Raw genomic sequence first — 18058 nt, 5'->3', positions numbered from 1 at the left:
AGGGCTGACGGGGCATGGCAATATCAACAGTTCCTTCTAACATTTGTATCACTCTACTCATACAAGGCCGGTGAGAAGGGTTGTACTGAATGCACCACAGTCCCAACATGCTCAACTTCTTCGCTATAATTTCATCTTCATCTTCTGCTATATTATCTCCTCTGAGGTTCGAAATTCTCCCATTTCCACCTATTTGAATGCCCACTCTGGATAGTTAAATTTGCTGGATCTGATTGCTTTCATGTCAAAGTTCTTTCTTCCTCCCACCATTTTCGTGACCAACATACCATAACTGTACACATCTGATTTGTCAGTCACGGGTCCATAGTTTCTAGACCATACCTCTGGGTTACACAAACAGGGGTTCGTCTAGCACCTGTTATAGAGACATGGCTTTCTTCTCTATCTATTATTTTCGCCAAACCAAAATCTGCAACCTTCGGTGAGAAATTGACATCCAACAATACATTATGAGGTTTTATATCACAATGTAATATCTTGCTTCTACACTCATCATGTAGATATGCAATCCCACGAGCTGTGCCCATTGCAATGGAATACAATTGTTTCCAATTCAATACATTTTGATCATCACCATGGATATATTTTTCAAGGGAACCATTGATCATGTACTCATAAATCAAAGCTCTTTTAGACCCCTCCAAGCAATATCCCACAATTCGCACAAGATGGAAGTGGTGGATCTTTCCAATGGTAGCCACTTCATTCAAAAACTGAATCTGACTATGTTTCCATTTATCAAGTATTTTAACAGCTACCATACATCCATTTGCAAGCTCACCTTTGGATACTGTACTGAAACCTCCTTGGCCAAGTCTTACTGAAAAATTGTTGGTGTATCTTTTAATCTGATGATACGAATATCTGTTAGGAATTCCTACTTGTAAAAATTTCTTAACTGAAGGAGGCATGGAGTCAAGGGGATCCATATACCCTCTAATATCTTGCTCCTCTTGCTGCACTCTTTTCTTTCGACTAATCCTTCCGTATATGAAGATGCTGATTGATATGATGAACACACGAGATATAGCGCCTAAAGCTACAACAAAATTCATTGTCAAAACTAATGCAACAATCTAGTGAATAAGCTAAAGGACCATTATCCATTCATAGAAATTTTAAATGAGATAAATAATTTTTGATAGGAAAAAGCTCAGAGTCTGAAGTAATTTACCCGCTTTATATTTTGCGATCACTCGCCATTTTCTCACCCACCATTTGTCCTTGTGGAGAAGTTTTACTGAAAAAAGAAGAATTGTTTAGTAAAACTTGAAACAAAAATAATGCTTATTTCTCAATTTGTAATTTCTCTTCTGAATTCGAAGACCTGAGCCAATTTAGATTTTAAGATGAAAGTTTTCATGATCTTTCTATTTATTTATTGTGATTATTAAATTTGATAAGCCTTCACAATATCTCAGTATCTCTGCACTATTAATTATTAAATTCAAATATATAAAACATACCCCTAGAGCAGTTGTATTGGTGGGACAAATGCACGCATGAATAGGAGCATGAATAGGAGAATTAGGTTAAGGGATATGGTATAATTTTGTTTAGAGTTAGGATATGGTTCAATCTTTTAGGTTTGGGGTTTAATTTGGTTTAGTGTTAGGATTAGGGTTCAATCTGATTAAGGGTAAGGGTTCAACTTACTTTAGTTTTAGGTTTAGGGTTAAATTTGATATAGTGTTTAGAGTATATTATTCAATTATATTTAGGGTTAGGTTTCAATTACTTTTATGGTTAGGGTTCAATTTGGTTTAGTCCTAGGGTTATGATTAAAATTGGTTAAGAGTTGGGGTTAGTGCTCAATCTAGTTTAATGTTCACTTTACTTTAGTGTTATGATTAGGCTTTGTGTTAGAGTTTGATATGGTTATGATCAGGGTTAAATTTGGTTTGGGGTTAGGGATAGGATATGGTTTGCCTTAATTGTCAATCACATTTAGGGTTAGGGTTCAATGTGTTGGCAATTTGGGAGAATTGATTATGTGTTGCATTGATGTTTGTCATTGATGTCAACACTAGTTGTTTTGCTATCTATCGAGTTTTGGTAGAGTGGTTGGATTATGATGTTGATCTGGAGATCTTCTCTAGTATGTTCTGGTTGTTGGAATTGGTTTGGATTGGTTATTCATGTGTTCCTGATGCATATCACATTCAATTGGTTAGGGATTTGATTATTTGGAAGCTATCATTTGTTCTAGTAAGCCTTTTAGTTACCGGTAAGGGTTTTATTGGGATAGCTTTTTGAAGATCTTTTGATGAATCCAATAAGTGGTGTTGGTGCAGCTTCTAGAAGGTTATTAGGATGTTGATGGTTATCTTGTTCGGTTTTTTGTTGATCGAAGGTGTTTCATTTGGATTATGGAAACCTATTATAGGTCCAGTCTAATTCTATTAGGTTATGGACCAGTATATGTAACATGTTGGTTGATGCTCCTGATGTGTTACCAGTTTGATTTATTGATTGGTTTATGTTGTTTCAGTCTTAGGCCGACTTGGTCTATCATTGGTTTGTGGGATTATGTAACAGATTTATTGTATTATCTTTTAGGTGGTTGACCTAATTGTTTAGATCTCGGGTTGTTATAAATATGATGTAATATCTCTTTGTAGATATAAGATAAAGTTAGTGGGATTATCTATGTGTGAATAAGGTTGTAATCATATGCAGAGCTTTTTCTTGATCATAGGTGATAGAATTGGGTTTGTGTAAGAGGTTTAAGACCTCCTCTATTGAGTTTAATCGGAACTATACTCAGGCATAGGAGATGCTATTCTTGCAATTCAATCTTCATTCCGAATTATAGTCTGATGTTTTTGTAGTCAGTGAGGCTCCTTTTGTAATGAGCAGTGTGGTCTAGGTTGTTGGCCTTCCTAGATGTGCAGGCCCCTTATTGTAATATTTATTTATCTGATCAGTGGATAGATATTGTGGATCTCCAATCCCACTGTGTTTTTTACTCATTGAGTTTTTATATGTATAAATTTATGGTGTTATGGTGTTCGTCATTGTGGTTGCATTGTTTTTTATTGTTATATGCTTTTATGTTTACCAGTTATTGAGTAGTTGTGTTAATAAGGTTAAATTTTTCCATTCTAGTAGAACATTGATTCACACCCCCGCCCCCCTCTAAGTGTTCTTGGATCCCAACAATTGGTATCAGATTCTGGTGCCTCAGAGTAAGTCTAACAGCTTGAGGAAGACCTGGTATCCAGAATCTATGGAAATAAGTTTGAGGGAGGAAATTCAAGGAATTCATTTTTACTCTGCAGGAGAGGTTGTCTTCTGCACAAGCTAAATGGAAACAACTCAGTGATCAATTACAAAATTAGGATGATGGAGAGAAAAATGCTTTAAAGGAATCATGTCAGAAGCTGAGTCAGGAGAATGGTGTCAAGAAAAATGAAATGCAAGCTCTAACCATGAGAATGTCTAAGGAGATTGAAGATCGAAAGAAGAGTGAAAAAAATATTTCTATATCTCAGAAAGATAGATATGAGGAATGCATTAGGTTAGCGCATGAGAATGATGTGTTGAGAACTAAATTGGTGCAATCACAAAACAATGAGCAAGAGTTGGAAAGAATGATAACAACCCTAAGAGGATATCTGGATGTTGCAAATGAGTACAAAGATAAATTCAAGGTTAGTTTTGCTAAGCTTGATGAATTATTGAAGGATCAAAGAGACACTGGAGACACTAGAGGTCTTGGATTTTAGCATGGAGAAAGCTCTGATACTACAAATCAAGATGATACATCCAGTCAGAAGGACAACTGGAATTAGAAATCACCGGTAAGACAACCCAATGCACATAAATTTGATGGTAGATGTTTTGTTTGCAATAAGTTTGGTCATAGAGAAAGTCAATGCAAAAATAGAGCAAATTAGATTAATAATACAGTTCTCGATCAGTGTTCAAATCATAAAAAGTTTGGTCATAGGCCATAACATTGTAGAATGAATGTGAGATATCATGCATGTGGAAATTTTCAAAATATGGCTAATCAATGTAGGTCGAGGAATGGTCAAGGTTATAATAAGGCAATTCAAAAGAATAATGTCACTTGTTATGGATGCAATAAAGTATGACATATTGCTAAATTTTACAGAAGCAAGAACCTACCGACAGGAAATGACAAAACCAATGAGAAGGGAAAGAAGAAGGTTGATGATATTTGGAAGGAGCATGAGAAGAAGTGGGTTATGAAGTTTGAGGATCAACCAGCAGAATAAATTGCTTTATATACTCATTCGGTTGAAGCATATACCCCGGTTACTCAACTAGCAGAGCAAATTGTTCCTGCATCAACATGAAACTCATCTAGTAGCTAAGGCATTATCCTTAGGGGGAGGAAAATTGATGACAGATCTTGCATTGCCCCTGATAGTAGTCTAAAAGCTTCTTTCGGATTTGGGAGAAGTCAGTTTGAAGGTTAACCAGTTAAGATTTGTTGGATCTTGTATTTGGTTTGGTTTATCAGTAAGTCACTTTATGAGTTATTGTTTGGTCATACATCTACAGTTAAGTGCTTCAAAATCTTTGGTACTGAATTGGAAGTTTGATCTTAGATGTGATGTAGGGATATTTCTTGGTTATTCAAATGAAAGCAAAGTATATAGATGTTATAACAAAATATTGTAGATAATTGTGGAGAGTGTTTTAATGTCAAGGTGGATGAGCAGTACAAAGGTCAAATCAGAACTTATGAGAGAGAATCGGAAGTGGAAATGGTTATAACTGAACCAGTAGCACATGTACTGGAACAGAATGTTGAATCAGTTACTTCGGCAGTATCAGAAAATTCAATACTTCTTTGAAGATCAAAGAAGAGAAATAGAAAGTTAGAAGACTCCTAGCTATGTAAGGTTGAATCATTTAGAAGATCAGATAATTGGACAAGAAAAAGGTTGGTAGTTGATGAGGTATGCTTAATTTCTTTAATTGTATCAGCATCAATAGATGAAGCATGTAAGGATGAATGTTGGATGTGAGCTATGGAAGAGGAATAGGATCAGTTAGAAAAGGACAATACATGGACTTGGATGTTATTAGAACTAGGATTGATTGGTTTGCAAAGGATATTCTCAGAAGGAATGAATTGATTATGTTTTCAGATATTTTCTCTGGTGGCTAGGATTTTTCAGATATTTTCAAGGAATTTTAGGTATGGGTTTTGGTTTATAATGACTTTACACTATGTGCATATATATATGTGGATTGGGTTGGAGATATAGCTAACTCGAAAGGCTTATTCGGATTAGCAAGAAACAATCATGCACTTCTTTATCTACTGTTGAAACTGAATATGTTGTTATTGCTAACTGTACACAAGGTTTATGGATGAAGTAAATATTGAAGGATATAAGGATAGATTGCAATGAACCGTTAGTTATTCACTATGATAACTCTATTACTATTGACATATCAAAGAATCCAGTATTTCATTCTAAGACAAAGCACATTTCTATAAAGTATAATTTTTTGGAAGAGAAGATGGAAGCAAATGAAGTCGAACTAGTTTATATGAACACTAAAGAGAAGATTGCAACTATCTTCACTAAACATTTGTCTAAGGAATCATTTGAGTACTTCAGAGATAGATTGAGGGTCTTTGCTGCTCTGATAGAGACTTGAGTCATGTTGACTGGCATTAGTCTGACATGCATTTATTAGAACTATCATTCATTCAGGATTGATGTGTTGGTGCTACTACTCAGGGGGAGTAGTCAACTGTATGGTTTAGAGGATTTATTACTTTTCTTTGATGTTTATGTCAGATTTCTGGCATTGATGTCAAAGTGGGAGAGATATTTATGTGAAAAATAGAGATTAGAGCTTAACAAAGATATCAGTCAAAGAGGAAGACTGTTGGCACAAGGAAGAGGAACAAAATTTTAAATTGGTTGTATCCAATTGAGGGAGTTTTATCTATTGGTTCAGAACTTCATATAATCTTGGGGAGACTATTGGATGTCTTCCTTTGGGGGAGTTTGACATTTCTTAGCACTTGGATCTTTTCCACATCTAGTGTTACCATCAATGCCAAAGGGGGAGATTGTTGGCAATTTGGAGGAATTGGTCATGTGTTGCATAGGTGTTTGTCATTGATGTCAACACTGGTTGTTTTATTGTCTACCAGATTCCAATAAAGTGGTTGGATTATGATGTTGATCTGGAGATCTTCTCTGGCATTTTTGGGCTATTGGAATTGCTTTGGATTGGTTATTCATGTGTTCCTAATGTGTATCACATTCATTTGGTTCAGGATTTGATGATTCGTAAGCTATCATTTGTTCTAGTAAGCCTTTTGGTTACTAGTAAGGGTTCTACTGGTACATCTTTTTGAAGATCTTTTGATGAATCCAATAAGTGGTGTTAGTGCTGCTTCTAGAAGGTTATCAAAATTCTTATGGTTATCTTGTTCGTGTTTCAGTTGATCAGTGGTGTTTCATTTGGATTATGGCAACCTATTATAGGTTTGATATATTCTTTTAGGTTATGGACTGGTTTATGTAACGTGTTGGTTGATGCTCATGATGTGTTGCCAGTTGGATTTATTGATTGGTTTATATTGTTTCAGTCTTAGGCTTACTTAGTTTATCATTGGTTTGCGGGATTATGTAACGGATTTATTGTATTATCTTTTAGGTGGCCAACCTAATTGTTTAGGTCTCGGGTTGGTATAAATATGATGTAAGATCTCTTTCTAGATCATGGGATAAAGGTAATGGGATTATCTGTGTGCGAATAAGATTCTAATCATATGTAGAGGTTTTGGTCGATCATAGGTGATCGAATTGGGTTTGTGTAAGAGGTTTAAGACCTCCAGTATTAATCTTAACCAGAACTATACTCAAGCATAGGAGATGTTATTCTTGCAGTTCAATCTTCATTCCCGAGTGTAGTCCAATGTTTTTTGTAGTCAGTGAGGCTCCTTTTGTGATGAGCATTGTGCTGTAGGTTGTTGGCCTTCCTACATGCACAGGCCCCTTATTGTAATATTTATTCATCTGATCAGTGGATAGATATTGTGGATCTCCAATCCCACCGTGGTTTTTCTTCATTGAGGTTTTCCATGTATAAATCTATAGTGCTATGGTGTTCATCTTTGTGGTTGCATTGTTGCTTATTGTTATATGTGTTTATGTTTATCAATAGTTGAGTTGTTGTGTTAATAAGGTTAAATTTCTCCATTCTAGTATAACCTTGATTCACCCTCCCCTCTTAGTGTCCTTGGATCCCAACATAATATGCTACTTAATTAGGTTTAGGGTTAGGGTTGAATTTCAATATGTTAGGTTTTAATAATGTTTAGGATTAGGATTCTATTTGGTTTAATTTAGGATTAGGTTTAGATTTAGGGTTCAATTTGGCATATTGTTGAATTAGCTAAAGGGTTAGGGTCCAATTTTAGGAGTACCTTTCTATATGGTTTAAAGTTAGGGTTTAATTTTATTGAATGTTAGTGTTAGGGTACAACTTGGTTTAGGTTAAGGTTTAAGGTTAAATTTAATTTAATTTTTAATTAGGTTAAGGGATATGGTATAATTTTGTTTAGAGTTAGGATATGGTTAATTTTTTTAGGGTCATGGTTTAATTTGGCTTTTCTTGGGATTAGGGTTCAATTTGGTTTAGTATTCAATTATTTTTAGGGTTAGGTTTCAATTATGATTAAATGGTTAGGGTTCATTTTGGTTTAGTATTAGGGTTAGGGTTAGAACTGGTTAAAATTTGGGGTTATTACTCAATCTAGTTTAATGTTAAAATAGGTTTAGGATAAAGGTTCAATTTGGGTTAGTGTTTAATAAGGTTAGGTTTAAATTTCATTTAGTATTAGCTTTAGGACTCATAGATTATTTAATTTACTGTATTAAACCTTAGCTATAGTTAAACAACAATGGATAGCTTTAAATCCTAATCAAAATTGAATTCTAATTTTTGGAATAAAGCTTGTGAATAAGGTCATATTTGGGTTTCAAATAGGGTTAGAAATAGAGTTTAGTTATCATTAGCATTAAATTAGGGTTTTTGTTAGGATTTTATAATGTTCATGGTTATTGGTAAGGATAGGGGTGGGGTAAGATTAGGGTTAGTATTTAATTGGAATAATTAGGATTAGAATTCAATTATGGTTAGGGTTAGAGTTCACTATTAATTTTAGGGTACCATTTGGATTAGGGATAGGGTTAGTGCTTAATTTGGTTTATTGTTAGGATTTAATTTGGTTAAATATTATATTTATGATTCTATTTGGTTTAGCATTATAGTTTAAATTGATTTAGCGTTAGGGGTAGGGTTAAATTTGGTATAGTGTTAAGGTTAGGGTAAGATATAGAATTAGAGTAATGCTTGACTTAAAACACTAATTTGGTTATTTGCTATTAATATTACAATAGGATTAGTGCTAACTTAAGATTATGGTTAGGAATATATTTTAATTAAGGTTTTAGTTAATATTAGGGTTGAAAAAAATTAGTTTTGGGATGGGGGTATAATTTGGTTTAGGTGAGGGTTTGATTTAATTTTAATGTTTAATTCAACTGGATTTGGGGTTATGCTTAAATTTCATTTAGTTTTATGATTAGGATTCAATTTGATTTAATATTAGCTTTGACTTAAAGATAAATGACGCTTAAAAAGTTAAGCACTATTAATAGGAAGAATACAGACTTATATATATATATATAAAATTTGAGAACCCTTTTAGTGTTTATATATATATATATCATTTGAGAACCCTTTTAGCATTTAATTTTTTCCTTCTATCAATCTTTTTAGAAAAATAATGTCTAGTAAATATTGTCTATACTAGATCTCAATTTATCCAAAAGAATTTTATAAATGTTTGATAGACATCATTTCATTCTGATATGACTTCTAACATTTGAATTTTTTCTTGTGTCAATTTGAAAAGAAAAAATACTTTTGATAATAGAGACCTTCATTTGTATAAACAATTGACATACATGCTTTTGACAGAGAGACCATGAGAAATATCTTGTGTGAAATTTTTTAAACATTTAATTTTATTTTCTACCATTTTTCAAAAAACCGTCTCTAATGAACTTCCATTTTGATTTTTTCTTTCTATCAATTTGTACAATATATCTCAACCTCTGGAATCTGCCTTCATTAAAGTAGCTCAGATTTCCAAATCTGTAAATCAGCCCTTGGAGAGGTGGTTAGTGGCAACTGATTGGTTGTCTTCTATTTTGTAATGTTTTTCATTGCTTCATTCAATTAAAAAAATGTTGCTTCGAGGGAAATTTATAGAACGAATGAAACCTACAGTATTTTTTACAGGAAGTTTTGCTATATTTTAAAATTGCATTGTCTATTCTTTTGAACATAACAAAACACTAAAAATATAAAATTTTAATTCTGACAATAAAGAAGATAGAAACTAAAACCCAACAAACCTTAATATATTTATGTGGCAGACAGGAACACTTAAACACTATATAAAGGAAAAGGAAGAGAAAATGAAAGTGTAGAAGCCCTAACATTTTAAAAAATGTTAAAGGTATGTACATTTATAAAAACTGCAAATACTGCACATATTAAAACCCTACAGTTTTTCTCCACGTTATTGTGGAACTTTTTGGTTGAAGAAATATAATGGTCTACTATTAAAAAAAAAATTGCAAATGGATTGAAACCCTACAGTTTTTCTCCCCATATTTTGTGGGACTTTTGCCACTCGAAGATCTTTTTTTTCTTTTAGGTTGAAGAAATATAGTGCTCTACTATAACCACCAAAAAAAACTTTAAATGGATCCAAAGCCCAAAATAGAACCTAACCCAGTAGGATCGATCAAAAACAAACTGAGCGTTCTAAATTAACTACTTAGAAGTAACATCTCCATTGGAAGGAAACAGGGAAAGAAACATTTCTGCAAAATTTTTGAAAAATATTTGTCCCAGGAATGAAATAATATACCGCCATTAGGCATGGGAAATCAACCAAACATTTTTCCATTGAACAACAAAGGATGTTTGTTTAACAAAATCAGCTATTTCACGTATTGCTGGATAGTTGTTTTAAATTTATCAAAACAATTATTAATGTGGGAAAGCTCCAGCTCCTAAAGGCTTCCCCTTCAAAGCTCTGTTGTTTATATTTTATCACTCTTCCACATTCGTGTGTCTTGAGCTAATAAATTGGGTCAAATCTAAAGAGTATTCCTTTGGTAAAGAGTTGAGTAAAAGAATAGAATGTCTCTCATTGACTAGAAGAAGGTGTGCCTTAATAAAAAACTTGGTGGCTTCAGTATTCGAGATTCCCACTGCTTGAACATTTCCCTAATGCCTAAATTTAGATAGAGGCTTATCTCTGAAGCTGGTGATTGGTCTTTTGTCATGAATTCCAGGTACCTTCAGAGGAGGGATTATTATTCTTTTCTATACTCTATGGACCTCTAGAGGGGAACCCATATTTAGAACATCCTTGATAAAATCCAAGGATATCCTTTTGAAACGAGTATAGTGGCAAATTAGTAGCGGTCTCAAGGTGACATTCTAGAAGGACCCTTGGGTTTTGTTTGTCCCTTTGGAATTTCACCTTATTTGTTATGCTATCGAGGGTATTCGGATGGCAAGGCTTGGTGTATTAGTTTGTAATTATCGGATTCCTAGATCTCCCCGGAGGGTCAAATTCCTGATAATCAATAATATCAAGTTTGCTAGACAGGAAGCTGGTGATAGACTAATTTGGGCCTTCTCTAAGGATGACAAGTATTTGATTCGCTTAGGTTATGATTTAGCTTCTCCTTCTCCCCCACCCAAATTTAATTGGTCGACCCTTTGGAAAGATGGCATGATCCCTTAGGTGTGTTTCTTTAGGTGGTCTATATGTCATGGAAAGAACCTCACCATTGATAGTTTATGAAAATATGGCTTCTAGTTTGTCAACAAATGTGTGTTTTGCATGAGAAAGACAGAGAAATGATCAATCATATAATGGTTCACTGTGATTTGTCTTGGACCATCAGACAAAAGATCTCCAATTTAATTTTTATTAACTAGATTTGGCTTGGACAATGTATGGATTGTGTTTCCAATCGGCTCCTCACTTCAATCCATTCCCTTATATGAGAGATATGGTGGTACACTTTTTCCATTCGGGGTGGTGTCTGTGGAAAGAAAGAAACAACAAAATCTTTAGGGATAGGAGGCATTTCTCATAAGCACTTGTCACTACCATTATTTCTTATGTCAAAGAGGACTTGAGTAGCTTTCTTAAAAGAACACACTCTTCTCCCCCATCCAATCTAGATTAGAAAATTGTGAAGTAGTGGGGGTTAGCCGACTCTCTAGCTATACGTATAGCCCCTCCCATTGGATTCAAAAATTTAATTAAATGCCTTCCCCAACTCTGGTTGGCTGAAGTTAAACTTCAATGACTCATCTAAAGGAAACCTAGGTTAGGTTGGTGGGAGTGAGGTCATCTGGGACCATAGAGGCAATGTCGTGTTGGCTTATGCAGAAAACTTGAGTGAAAACCTTGAGCTTTTCTGAGACGGCTATCACTTATTATGATCTGATCATCATCATTGAAAGGAAGTATATCCACATTATTATTGAAGTTGACTCAAGAAACACAATAATTTTCCTTAAAAACAAAGCCTCTCCAAATTGGAACTGTGAAGGGTTGGGGGAAAATTTCAAATTTGTCACTTTTAGCATTAGCTACGTTGACATCATTCACATTAGGGAGGGTAATCATGTTGCAGATAGGATAGCTTCCTTAATTCTATTTTTCAAGAATTTAAAAATATGAACTAATTCTTGTGATCATTCGAATTGTGTTCATATGCCAATATACAGAGACATAAAGTATTAAGATGGGTTATAATTTAAAATGCACCTTTTTTATCCTAGCCACCCTTTTGGCAAGTCATTTTCTGCTAGATTTGTGGATATTCTTTTTGAGTAGTAGTGTCATTTCTCCTTGTGAGTGTTGTGAAAACCAAACTATTGGGTTTTGTTTGACCCACTGGGTTTTTGTTAAGAAGAAACCAAGTGGGTCAAATCCAAGTAGAAGTTCATAATTGTGAGGAATTCAACTGCAAACCATTGAAGCTATGGAAGAAAATTATCAAGGGGAATTTAGATAGCTATGTGTAGGGCATGCAGGGTTTCGACCCATAGCTCTTTAAAAACTTTGTGAAGGCCTCGCATAAGGGAGAGGTGCAAATTGTTAATGTTACCTTCAAAGTGATACCGAATTTGATTGCAGCCATTACTTGACTCCCATAGAATGACATTACTTTTCTTAAGAAGTCAAAGGGTTCATATAAGGAAGAGTTCAAGTGATCCTTCAAGGAGGGTGAGGGAATGTCGAAGCTACAAAGAAATTACAATAGTAAAGAACTCCCTAGAAAATAGAATGATGCAAATATTCTTGTCATGAAATTATTCACCCTCAATGATCATTATAAAATATTTCACACTTAGATATTTTCCTTACTAAATGACTTACAGTACGAAATCTACATGAGTTTTTCTTTCTAGGTTTGTTCATCTTTATCCCAATTTGTTGCTAGAGCTAAGTCAAGGAGATACTCGCCCATTCATCAAGCTTTAATTCTTAGGCTATATAATTTTCATCTAGCTCTAACCCCTTTGAGTGGGTCCCCTTATAAGCCTTCTAATCTGCTGTCAGACCCAAATATGGTAATTGAGATCTTTGGGCCCCCTATGGCTAGAATCACCTCAAGTTTTGGTTATACCTCCAAGCCCAAACTTGTCCACACCCATTTCAACCCTAGCGGAGAGGTGAAGAAAATCCTTCTCGTACCCCATCCCCCAAAAATATTGAGGCGTTGGAGTCTATTAAAGAGCCTTTTCCATTTGGTAGATAAATCGTCGGAGCTCACTGTATTTAAATTTTGCCTTTGGTTTAGGTCTATACGATCAAGTTGTTTAATTTGGTAATCTAATTTCTCAAGATGGACACTTCCATCCACACGAGAAGCATTTCTGTAGAGGACCAGAGGGCCTTTCTGGGCTCCATTAGAGACCCAACCCTCTAATCAGTCTGCAAGGAGGTTGGGTCATTCACCAATGAGGCTGTACAGATGGTGTTGGGCAGAGACTTTCTATGAAACAAAAATAGATACCGTGTTAAGATGGACATTACATCCCAGTTCTTGGTGTCTCTTCTGGACCTATAAGGAGACAAGGTGGATATGTTGATGCTGTTAAGGGATGTGTTTAAGGAAGACTTCCTTGGAGATGATGTTACTGTTGTCGTCCTTGCAGAACTAGGGGTGGGGATCCCTTGTTGGCAATTGACACTCATTAGATTCATTTTGTTGTCATTGATGGCAATAAGATCTGATGGAAGTCGTAAACCGGCACTAGGAGGCATATACTGGCAGATACTGACATTCAAAGCATTCAGGCCTACACTGGCATTAGCACTGACATCAATACTTCAAGAAAGTTGACATCAAGGAAGATATATTTAGTAAATCATTTTGTAATTATTGTCGAGGTCGACATTGAATATCTCTTGTAAATGCATTGTAAACCGACATAAGGCATATCATATGTAATAGTTATATAAGTCAATCTGATAGCTCAACTTAATAGATATGATGGTATTGTGATGGAATAGATGATAGACATATATAGGTATAGTAGAATTATGAGATGTGAAATATATGTATGAAGATCATTTTTGTATGCAAACATTATATCATGCAATGATCTAGAGATAGCTTGGAAAGCATTCTTGGAGGAGAAGTAATACCGGTAATAGTTCAAATTTGTGAACCGGTACAAAGAAGAACTAGAACCAGAACCAAAACTCTATCTGGTATAGTAGATGCATTCTTGAGTTCATTTTCAGTAATTTACTTTTGTAGAAAGCTTGTAGTTAGTGAGGCTCTTTAGTGATGAGGAGTATGCTCTAGAAAGTGTGCCTTCCTGCAAGTTCAGGCCCCTATTTTATGTAATATCTTTCTATATGGCCAGTGAACTGATATTGTGGGTCACAAATCCCATCGTGGTTTTTCCTCATTGAGGTTTTCCACGTATAAATTCTTGTGTGTTATGGTGTTCATTTATGTGGATGGTTTATTTTCTTCTTGTTATATGCTTATTTGTTTACCGGTACATACATGCATTATTTAGAAAGTTAAAAACTGTTCATTTCAGCAAAATGCTGATTCACCCCCCCCCTCCCCCTCTCAGTGCTCTCAGATCCCAAAAATTGGTATCAGAGCCTGGTACCTCGGAAGAAGTTTAACCACTTGAGGAAGATCCTAAAACCAAAATCTTTGAACATGGCTATGGAGAAGCAACTTGAGATGGCTCCTGACAATTATGATGCTGAAAGGATGAAGAACTTGAAATTGCAAGAAGAATTGAATTCTATAAATGAATTCATTCTTATCCTGCCAGAAAGGTTATCATCTACTCAAGCCAAGAGAAAAGAATTTTTGCAACAACTAGATGATGAGGAGAAGAATGCTCTTAAGGAACAATATCAGAAACTAAGTCAAGCAAACATGCTCATGAAGAATGAAATGCAAGACCTGCCTATGAGGTTATCGAAAGATATTGAGGATAGAAAGAATAAGGAAGATAATCTTGTTTTATCTTTGAAGAACAAGTTTGATGAATGTGGAAGATTGAATCATGAGAATAATCTATTGAGAACTGATTTGGCACACTCCCGGAACAATGAACAAGAACTTGAAAGACAAGTAACTACTCTAAGAGATGATCTGACTACTGCAGGTGAGTATAAAGAGAAGTTTAGGATTAGTGTTGCATAGTTGGATGATTTATTGAAATGACAAAGACAGATTGATGATTCTAGAGGACTTGAATTTGTACAAGGTGAAAGCTCCGGTACTTCTATTGAAGATCAGACAACCGATATGCGTAACTCATCAGAACAGAGGAAACCGGTAAGACAATCTAATGCTTATAAATTCAATGGTAGATATTTTCTTTGCAATAAAGTTGGGCATATGGCCAAACAATGTAGAAATAAGGCAAATCAAAACTACAATTTTGTTCCCGGTCAATGCACAAACTACAAGAAATATGGTCATAAATCAAAAGATTGTAGAATGAATGTTAAATTTCATGCATGTGGAAAGTTTGGACATTTTGCTAATCATTGTAGGTCAAGAAATAATAATACTGGATATGTCAAAGCAATTCAGAAGAACAATGTTACATGTTATGCATGCAACAAAATAGGTCATATTGCTAAGTGTTTTAGAAGCAAGACTCAACAGATTAATAATGAGAAAGGAAAGAAGAAGGTAGATGAAATAGAACAAGATCACACCAAGAGATGTGCTAGAACATCTGAAGAACAAAGTGGAGATGGATCTATACCGGCAAATCCATTGATAGAATAGGGTATTCCTCCATTAGCAAGAAATTCCACTGGTAACTAAGGCATAAGCCTTAGGGGTTGGCAAAGTCACTCCTAAATTTTTCATATTACCCTGGAAGAGATCTAAGGAGATCTAGAGAAATGTGTTCATCATCGATGAAGGTTACCCCGGCACATAACTGTGAAACCGACACTCGTAGGGTTGTTGGTAAAGCATTAATTACAAAAAATTAGGGTTTTTACTCACTGATAAAAGAGGGTAAGTGAATTCATTTTCACTCACTGAGCACTCAAGCAATTAGAGCAAAGTGAAGGCGAATTAAGAGCGAGCAAAGCATTGAGAGAGGATTTCGAGAAATTATCTGAAGAACTCAAATCTTTCTCCGACATTCACTCTCAGGTATTTCTCGACATGGAATTTGGACCTTCAGCACCTACTTTTATTGCAAATCCCACCATTGTCGAAGTCAAGGATAGGTTAAGGCCAACCTTTAAGGAGGTTCCCGAAATTTCCAAGAAGGAAGACTCTGCGAGAGAATTTTCTAGGGGTCCTGATGGAGTAATGTATGTTGAAGATGTGAGGGCATACATTCACTGCACTCTTGAGGATTTGGGCATTGAAGACATCAAAAACCTCTATCAATCAGTGATACTAAGAGACACTGGAATGATGACACCAAAATTCAAAGCAATTGAGGATCTAGGGTTAACTGGTATTCTGTACAACCAGAATTCAAGGATGAGGTGATAAGATACATTCTAAGCAGGGTTCACAATGAATTCATTTGGCTAGACAGACCCTACATGATCACAAAGGAAGCTATTCAAGCTGTCACCGGATTACCGAGGGTCGGACAAGAACCTGACAAAAAATTTCCAGCATAGAGGTCGAAAAACTCACTGGTGCTACATCTGATAGAAGATCAATGAGGATAAGCACAATAACCGATATAGACATAAATTTTTCAAGCATGATCATATGATACAAGGTAACTCAATCGAACCAATTGAATTATGTTGTAAGTTCATGCATTCATGCTGCATATCAGATGCTAAGGAATAATGTGAAGTATGAATTATGTGAATGGATGAGGAGTGAATTGATGTTAAACCTTACTAAGATCAAAGGAACCAAGAAAGGCACTTTTAGATATGGAAACTTAATTTTTTGTTTAATACTTTACTTCCTGAATGAGCTACCCAGTTTAGGAAATAAGCAAAATGGGCTCATGATATACTAGTAGGTATGCAAATCAAGATAGCTATCACCAGTCTTGGCACGGATAGAGATGAGAAAATTTGGGGGTATTTGAAGACTTTTCAAGAAAACATGAGGGAAAGAGAGAGAATTTCAAAGAGTATTGTGGAGAAGTATTCCACTGACATATGTTTCATGGTGAAAACTGGTGAAACTCTCATGGAAGCAGTTGAACCCAGGTAAATTTGGATTACTGAGCTTAGATATGAGGTAGATGATACCATTTTTGAGCTTTATGTAAAGATGTTGTCAGATGCCCCATTAGATGATAAAATAGAACATTTTGGTATAGCATGAAAGAAGTCTCTTGAAGTGAAAACTAGTTTTAACAGGAAAAGAAGAGAAAAGAAAATAGAGAAGATGTTTGCATATGTACAAGATGTGCTACATAAGATAGACACTTAGCTGGGCTCCAAATCTAAATACACAGTCAAACTGGTAGAGGTTGCTACTAAAGAAGTGAAGAAGCCACAAGTACACATTTCCCCTATCACTTCTGACTCTGATCCTGAGGATAATGAGCCTCTGGCTTTTAGAAGGGTACAAAGGAAGAATGTGATAAAACCACCGGTAGAACAACAGAAGGCAGAACCTAGGAGGAGACTTGTCAGAAAGGCAACTCAACCTACTGCACCTCCACCACCGGTAAGGAAGCCTATGCAAAAGAGGAAACTAGTCACACTGACAACCACAAGCAAAAAGCAGAAGGGTGATGATACTAGAACTGGTAAGACAACAATGACCTGTATTGAAATTATTGATGAAGTTACAAAAGATGAAATATTAAAGAATATATCAAAGTATTGTGAATATTTTGAAGAAAATGAGCAAAACGAGTTAGAAGAGGCTATTTTACTGTATATAGACATCTATAAGAAAGCCTTATTTAAAATTTTGAAGGACATACCTTTATCCCTGTACAATAAACTTTAGGCTAGAAGACTTGATGCTATCAAGAGGGATAGGGAAATCAAGGAAGTTGCACTTTTGGAACAATGTGGTACTATAAATAATGAAGAGATGAAAATATGTATTGACACTACTAATAGGACAATTTTTTAGTAGTAAAAACCGGTAGATAAGCCTTATGATGGGAAAAGTAAATGAGGTGATAAATGAGACAAGTAAGGGATGGACACAATTCTTTCAGAAAAATCCAGACTTTCTCACATCTCAAGAAGAATTTGCAAAGGCAACATCCCCCACCATTCCTAACAAATCAAAAGGAAAGGTTATTTTGGGCAGTTCAACTCCAGTTTTGGTAGAACCACAACCGACAGTTAAAAAGAGTGTACAGTCTGTACTAGCATAGACAATTTTTTAGCAAGGCAATATACAAAGCACTAGAAACACTGTGGATGATACCCCACCAACAGTAATCGATACTGCACCAAGTGGCGAAGCCA

General features: G+C 35.2%; 1 protein-coding gene across 1 annotated transcript in view; it reads right to left on the bottom strand.

The window, feature by feature from the left end:
• Positions 1-314: 314 nt before the first annotated feature.
• Positions 315-18058, bottom strand: part of LOC131876151 (LEAF RUST 10 DISEASE-RESISTANCE LOCUS RECEPTOR-LIKE PROTEIN KINASE-like 2.4) — a 39986-nt gene continuing 22242 nt past the window's right edge. Inside the window, exons 2-3 of the mRNA XM_059220956.1 lie at positions 1196-1261; positions 315-1060 (exon numbers count right to left, since the gene is read on the bottom strand). Coding sequence (XP_059076939.1) covers positions 315-1060; positions 1196-1261 — 812 coding nt within the window. The remainder of the gene's footprint in view (positions 1061-1195; positions 1262-18058) is intronic.

Source organism: Cryptomeria japonica, chromosome 5 (assembly GCF_030272615.1).
Source record: "Cryptomeria japonica chromosome 5, Sugi_1.0, whole genome shotgun sequence".
In the NCBI taxonomy this organism is placed as follows: Eukaryota; Viridiplantae; Streptophyta; class Pinopsida; order Cupressales; family Cupressaceae; genus Cryptomeria; species Cryptomeria japonica.
The sequence above is the reverse complement of the archived record's forward strand: the minus strand, read 5'-3'. Positions and strand labels throughout refer to the sequence as shown.